Source organism: Lipotes vexillifer, unplaced genomic scaffold (genome assembly GCF_000442215.2).
Source record: "Lipotes vexillifer unplaced genomic scaffold, Lipotes_vexillifer_v1.1 scaffold911, whole genome shotgun sequence".
Lineage (NCBI taxonomy): Eukaryota > Metazoa > Chordata > Mammalia > Artiodactyla > Lipotidae > Lipotes > Lipotes vexillifer.
Window position 1 is genome coordinate 529,939 of NW_006781377.1, and position 8,145 is coordinate 538,083.

Sequence of the window (8,145 nt, forward strand, 5' to 3'; positions counted from 1 at the left end):
TTCCTGCTCTCATAATGCATAACATTTTGAGGGGAAATATTCTGCCCATTCAGAACAGCAATTGAATTTAAGTTCTGTCTCTGAAGATAGATTTCACCTTTTAATCGATCTTTTAAACTTCTGTAATGCTATATATGTGTGATATATTTGTTAATACTAAGATTCCTTTCCTGTTTTTAAAGTATTGCATAAAAATAAGTGCTGCGTGTATAATATATATATAATACATCATATTTCATATAATGTATTTGATAATAATATCTCAAAATCAACTGAAAAAAAATTGAATGTGTGTGTAAGACATAGAGATAATATGGATATAGATACATAGGTGTAGATACGAAAAGAGAGTTCTAGCAAAGATCAAAGCAAAAGTCACAACTTAGGAGCAAAGTAAAAGAAATTACCTGAATCCTCATTAGTTTCACATATACTCAGTTGGACATCAAAAGGAAGTGAGGATTCCTTACTTAGGGGTATTAAACTGAAGGAAATACTCATCAGGTTAAAAGAAAATCTTCACATCAACCAGAGACTGCAAGTATTTGACCTATAGGGTCTGTGATATTATAACAAGGTAACACTGGATTATCTTATCTAAGTTGTCAAAATAAAGTAATATCTGACATCTACATATATTATCTCACTAGCCTTACAATTAGCACATGCAACCAGCTATCTGGTGATGGTAAATATTTTTCATACATTCAATGTATATTTACCAAACAATCCCTATGGGGGTGCCAAGCACTGTTCTAGATGTTAGACATGTAAGGATGAAAAAGACAAATGTGGTTCCTGCAAATTAATAGCATAATCAGGGTTACTTTTATAACCCAGGTCTTCTGACACCTATATTGTGTTATGCAAATCAAGTTTTTTTGACCTTCAAAACATTTGGCCTGCCTTGCTTATTATTTTACTGTTAATTACAGAATTAAATGAATTTTAACTCTGAGTTTCAGATGTGCTTTTTTGCTTTGTAGATATTATTCAAGCGAATAAAGCTCTATGAATTATGGCATGATAAAATATTCACAGAAACTTACAACTCCACAGTTGAATAACAATTACATTTGTTCCAAACAGGCAATTGGTTTCCAAACACATTAAACAAAGGCAATTTAGAAAGCTGCTGCTTCTTCTTGGCATCATTAACGTTGTTGAACGTCCTGGGATTCTGGAGTGTTTCACAAAGGTAAGTAAGGGTGTGGTAAGATGAACAATTTCTGAGTCCATGAAAGAGTGATCTGGGAGCCATCACTGAGCCAATGGGAATCCTGTATTCCATGACTGGACCAGTTAGCATATTAGGGAAATTTAACAGATATTTGGAGCAAGAAATTTCCATTTAGACTTCACTTTTTCTTTTCTCATTTTTTTAACATCATATGGTAGTTCTTTTTTAGTTTTTTAAGGAACCTCCATACTTTACAATGCTTTACATTGCTTTACAATGTTTAGTTTCTGCTGTATAGCAAAGTGAATCAGCTATACGTATACATATATCCCCATATCTCTTCCTTCTTGCGTCTCCCTCCCACCTTCCCTATCCCACCCCTCTAGGTGGTCACAAAGCACTGAGCTGATCTCCCTGTGCTATGCAGCTGCTTCCCACTAGCTATCTATTTTACATTTGGTAGTGTATATATGTCTATGCCAATCTCTCACTTCGTACCAGCTTACGCTTCCCCCTACCCGTGTCCTCAAGTCCATTCTCTATGTCTGCATCTAAATTCCTGTTCTGCCCCTAGGTTCTTCAGAACGTCTTTTTTTTTTTTTTTAATTCCATATATATGTGTTAGCATACGGTATTTGTTTTTCTCTTTCTGACTTACTTCACTCTGTATGATAGACTCTATGTCCATCCACCTCACTACAAATAACTCAATTTCGTTTCTTTTTACGGCTGAGCAATATTCCATTGTATATATGTGCCACATCTTCTTTATCCATTCATTTGTCGATGGACACTTAGGCTGCTTCCATGACCTGGCTATGGTAAATAGAGCTGCAATGAACATTGTGGTACATGACTCTTTTTGAATTATGATTTTCTCAGGGTATATGCCCAGTAGTGGGATTGCTGGGTTGTATGGTAGTTCTTTTTTAGTTTTTTAAGGAACCTCCATACTGTTCTCCATAGTGGCTGTATCAATTTATATTCCCACCAACAGTGCAAGAGGGTTCCCTTTTCTCCACACCCTCTCCAGCATTTACTGTTTGTAGATTTTTTGATGATGGACATTCTGACAGGTGTGAGGCGATAACTCATTGTAGTTTTGATTTGCATTTCTCTAATGATTAGTGATGTTGAGCATCCTTTCGTGTGTTTGTTGGCAATCTGTATATCTTCTTCAGAGAAATGCCTATTTAGGTCTTCTGCCCATTTTTGGATTGGGTTGTTCGTGTTTTTGATATTGAGCTGCATGAGCTGCTTGTAAATTTTGGAGATTAATCCTTTGTCAGTTGCTTCATTTGCAAATATTTTCTCCCGTGCTGAGGGTTGTCTTTTTGTCTTGTTTATGTTTTCCTTTGCTGTGCAAAAGCTGTTAAGTTTCATTAGGTCCCATTTGTTTATTTTTGTTTTTATTTACATTTCTCTAGGAGGTGGGTCAAAAAGGATCTTGCTGTGATTTATGTCATAGAGTGTTCTGCCTATGTTTTCCTCTAAGAGTTTGATAGTGTCTGGCCTTACACTTAGGTCTTTAATTCATTTTGAGTTTATTTTTGTGTATGATGTTAGGAAGTGTTCTAATTTCATTCTTTTACATGTAGCTGTCCAGTTTTCCCAGCACCACTTATTGAAGAGGCTGTCTTTTCTCCATTGTATATTCTTGCCTCCTTTATCAAAAATAAGGTGACCATATGTGTGTGGGTTTATCTCTGGGCTTTCTATCCTGTTCCATTGATCTATATTCCTGTTTTTGTGCCAGTATAGACTTCACTTTTTCCATTGGTCCTTATAATAAAATAGTTCTTTGCTCAATTCTAAAACAAGATTTTTTTCTCCACCATATAGTACCATTTTAGAGTTAGAAATAACCATATCGATAATAAGAATGAATGAGTCATTATCATTAAAAGCAAATATCATTAAACAAATAGCTAGAAATCTAATGATGCTTAAGATTTGGATTCCATTCAGACCTTTAAATCAGCAGTGACCATTTCAAGGTCAATAACAAACTGTGCAAAATCATTTAGCCAGTCAGTCACCTGAGACCATTCAGTGGCTTAATATGTATTATCTACCCTCCATCCATTGCCAGCCTGTCTCCCTCTCACTGACGTATTCCTGGATGGCTGTGTTATTTTGAGCAAATTCTCTAACCTCTCTGAGTCTCTGTTGATAAAGGACCAAGTGCGATGTCTGCCACATAGCAGGAACTAAACAGATTTTTATTTTCCTCATTTCTTTTCATTCATTTATCTATTTAGTATCTCATCTATTGCCACTTATTCCTTGCCTGAATTATTCTTTTGTTCATCTAATAAATCTCTTTTGGAACATCAGTCATGTGATAGGCACTGTAAGAAGTTAGAAGGACATAAAGTCAGTATCGGTATATGTTTAGTGTCACCTATGTCCCTGCTCTCATGGAGCTTACGGTCCAGTATAAGAGAGGCACTTAAACCTCATGCAAGACAGAATTAATGACAAAATCAAAAGTCTTAATGGCTCCCTGAATTTTAAAATTTCTTACCTTCCAAAGTGTATATTATCGAAGTGACCCTCCAGGATGCGTAATTTCCCTAAAATGCCTGTCTCATTCTTAGATTGAAAACCAAATTAGAAAGTCATATTCTTGAGGAAGGATTCAACAGAAATGTCCCCAGCTTTGCAGCAAAACGTGTTGGCAACAAAAACTGAAATTGAAGGCAAGACCTTTCTCCCCTCTGTCCATCACCTCCAAACACGAGTGGTGCCCATCCACTAATTCTCACAAACCTGCGTTGTTTCTCAATTTCAGTTACTCTCCCACTGTAAGAGTTGACTCTGCCTTTCATGAAGTCGTTTAAAAGGCAGTCTCTAGAGGCAGCCAGTTGAATCCAGTCCCACAACTTAGCTGCACAAACTTTAAGCGGTTTAACCTTGCTAAGCCTCAATCTCTACTTTGTGAAAAGGAAATAGTAAGAACGGTAACTGTGTCATAAAGTTGCTGTGAGGATGAGTAAATTGCCAGAGTGTTAGCAGTAATAATAATGGCTTCATATGTTGCCTTATGCTCCCTTCTTTTTATTCTTTACCTAGACGCATGCTGAGATATGGTTAAGATGACCGTGATTATGGGCTGAATTCAGGTGGAACTAGTGCTGGAACCAAAAACCTACAAGCTCAGGGACTGATTCATTTATTCATTTATCCATTCACTTAACCAACATGTTAAGCGTTGTTGCAAGCACTAGAAAAATAAAACCAGAGAAAACAAAGTACTAGTCTCCATGGAGCTGGCATCTAGTACTCAAAGTATTTAAGTATGATTCTTCTGTGATTGTCGAGCAAGTGAGTTACTGTAAAGTGAGAGGTGGTGGAGTTGGGGTTCAGAGAAGGAGGCGAGAATACAAAGAACCAGAGATCGGAGGAACCAAAGATGAGAGGAACTAAGGGATAATGTAGGGCTTATTCAGAAAGAAATTGGATTCTTACCAAATCTTCTCCATCTCCTGCATACTTTTTGAGAGAAGGTAAAAAAGAGAGGGTGAAACAAAGCAGGAAGGAAAGAAATTAATTTTCCATGTGTCGAGCATTTCTGTCTTAAGCAGCAGGTTTGTCCCCCTCCCTGTTATGGAGATCATACCATTCCACTTTATAAGTAAGAAAACCCAAGTGAAAATCTAACCAAGTAAATTGACTAAGTTCACACAAGTAGGATTCAAACCCTAGTTTGTCTCCAAAGCCCATACACTGTTTCCTAGACTCTGCTGCTTCTAAGTGCCATAGAGGAGCCCTTTTCCTGCTCCCTGACGGCCCCTTAACTCTCGTGCGGGAGGAAACCAGTCTCTTCAGTTCAACTAACTATACCCACCACCACCTGTTGATCAGCCGCCACAAGAAAAGAATGTGTGTCATGTTTCAGAAGAAAGGAGAATGTGAAAAATTTGCCTGCAGAGATTAAGTAGCTAGAACCAACTACATTAGTTCAAAGGCACACATTGCCTTGGGTATCTATTTCCCACTGGGGAATTTGGCCAAGGGGCCAAACCAAAAGAGTTAACCAAAAAACTATCTGGAATCCAAGGCATCGGATCACTGTCTGCAGGGAGAAGTGCACGATTCCAGCTTATTTCTATACTGATTGTTTCTGTCAAACACTAACGAACAATAAGGATGCAAAGAAACAGGGGAAAACACAGACGTCCCAGGGACAGCATTATTGAAACACATTATTTATAAGTCAGATGGTGTTTGATCTTCATATACTTCCAATCACAATCCAATTTTTACCAAACCCAAAGGTGTATTTGTTCAGAGCCAGATACTGGTGACAAATCTATCAAGAATAGGACAGTCCCAAGTTATTCTTGTCCCCAAGATCTTGAGACCAGTGGATTAATGATGAAACAGCAGCCTCACTAATATACAGGTGGAATTAGGTTTGTGTTAGCACCTGAGGGCACCCTACCATCAAGTTTATATTAGTGTGCAACAATCCTGGTGTAAGTCCTAGAACCAAACTAATCTTGTAGGGGTCAGTAGGAGATCACTTAACTGAGTATAATTAGGACTATTCCATGAATGTCAGTCCAGATGTACCTTCCATTACTACAAAAAAAAAAAAAAAGGCAAACAATCCCCTTCCTCTGCCTCTGTCTGTATTAGAGTCCCCCTCAATCAAATCTGAAATAGAGCAATGGTGACATGACACACCTGAGGCTCTCCAGGTTGGGGAGGCAGGAAGTAGGTGGATGAAATGTCTTTCCTTGCTGAAAAGTATTATACAAACACCTCTACAGTCCTTACTATAACTATTTATCCTACATCAAATGCTAAAATAAAGGATATTACAGATGTTTATGGGGGGAGAGAGCAGAAGCATATTTGTTATTACAACTTGACACCACCGTCCCTCCTATGTTGTAAAACACATCTTATAAAGTTGATATCATTGTGCTTATTTTGTTAATGATACCAGTAATCTTTTGTGCATAACCTGCAATGATTATTGAAAGAGACATAAAACAGAGAAAAATGACCAGTCATTCAAGCATATCCTTTTCTTACAGTTATCGCTAGCAATATATTAAGAAGGTAAAACTCTCTAGCATTGGAAACTTTCACAAATCAAAAAAAAGAAGAAATGTCTGATCTCAAAGACTTAGGTGCATTTGATAAAATTGAACTTATGGCCCTTGACCATTTGTTCATTCAACCAATATTTACTGTACATCTGCTATGTACCAGGCACTGATCAAGGTACTAGGAATACAGCAGTGAATAAAGCAGTCTGAAATTCCTTTCCTCCTGGAACTTTTTCAGAAATGTTTAAGAAATAAGTTGCCTTTAGAGGCAGCATGCCATAGAGGGAAAAGGCCAGGACTCTGAATAAGAGAGTTCTGGTTTCAAACCCAGGCTCTGCCAACTATTACTCATACAAATCCTAAGCAACTTATTTAACCTCCTAGAAGGTCAGTATTTCTGCCTGTGAAATGGGGATGGTTCCACCCTTCCAGGGTTAGAGTGAGAAATCGGTAAGTTAGGGTGAGCACTGGACCCTAGCATGCTGCCTGGCACTTAGAAGATGGGAAATCCAGATTTTTCTTGAGTCAAGGATAGAGGGCACACATTTTAGAAATAGGTTCATGGATTTTTTCTTTGACAGTGGTGTTTTCCACACAGTCTCAGCACCGAATTTACAAACCGTCAGGGCATCTGATAAATCTTTCGAGTCCTGCCGCCATGGAATCTACAAGGTTGATAATTCCAGACTTTCCAGTTCTCTCACTGTCAAGACTCACTGCAGGCTGTAAAAGAGCGCCATCTAAAGGTCTTCGTGAGACACCTTAATATGTCCTAAAACTCCTTTTGTCGTTTTATAAAGACTGTTCTGGTGAGCGGTGCTCTTAAGTAATCATCACTGTTGTGCCAGTATCTATGGGCCTATAATAAAAGTAAGACAAGCACAGGGGGAAGGCAAATGATTTATCAAGTCCTCTACATCTGGTCCTAAAAAAAGCTTTCTTTCTTCCTTTTTTAGACATTGTAATCTAAATCATTTTAATGCCCAGAACATCAGCGGAAGTAATCTTGAAGAAACACTTCCCCTCCATGAAAAGTCTCTGAAATTTTATGGCAGTACACAGGAGTTTTCTTCGAGTATTGATCTTCGGGAAACAGCCCTATGAAACTCTGTTTGACTCAACCTGTCTTATGAGCAGAGTATTCACTGTTTTCTTCGGCTAGACACTATGCGTTTTAGTTTTAGGGCTAATATGTGTGAGGGTGGCCTTATGAATATTATCTGTGTACTTTACAAAGACTAATTATGACTCCTCTAGTCATAATTATGACTATTACGCTTTTGCATTAACATGTTATGCCTTTGAATTAAGGAAGTAATTTCAAAGTCTAAGTAATTACTCTATGACAACAAAAAGTTAATATTTCCTATGCATCACAATATTTTAAAACTTTTTACAATGTTTTGGCCATTATAAGCAACCTATATGACATTTTTTAGTTTTCATGTGTCCTTAGAATCAAAATAACAGTATGTTAACATTCTTTCTTTCAATGCATTTACTGAGTACTTACTGCATGCCAGGCATAGTGATCATATACTGTCTATGTCAGAGTAAATAATAAACCTATACACAATTTCACTACACTTCATCCTATTACACTATCAAGTTATGAATTAAGGAAATATTCTCTGAATCAAAGAGCAATATTACTAAAATAGAGGTCCTTAACAAAAAGAGAATATTCACATACTGAAGAAACTGTAAAATAAATGGAAATGATGGAATTATTGCGATTTGAAGGAAAGAAGAAAATAATTAAGGAAGGTTAAATGAGTGTTGGGGGAAGGGCAAGTGATCAAATCAATACCAGTTCAGACGCACTCAGATAATTATCTTCTAAAAGAGATTTTTCTCGTATAAGCAAAGAAATGTGAAAATAACTCATTTAAACAAAACAAA

At 37.2% G+C, this 8,145-nt stretch overlaps 1 protein-coding gene across 1 annotated transcript in view; it reads left to right on the forward strand.

Moving 5' to 3' along the window:
- The window catches only part of SLC15A5 (solute carrier family 15 member 5), a 90,409-nt gene extending 83,062 nt beyond the window's left edge, over positions 1-7,347 (forward strand). The window contains 2 exon segments of the mRNA XM_007454615.1: positions 1,090-1,198; positions 7,200-7,347. Of these exon segments, the coding sequence (XP_007454677.1) occupies positions 1,090-1,198; positions 7,200-7,347 (257 nt within the window).
- Positions 7,348-8,145: the final 798 nt, after the last annotated feature.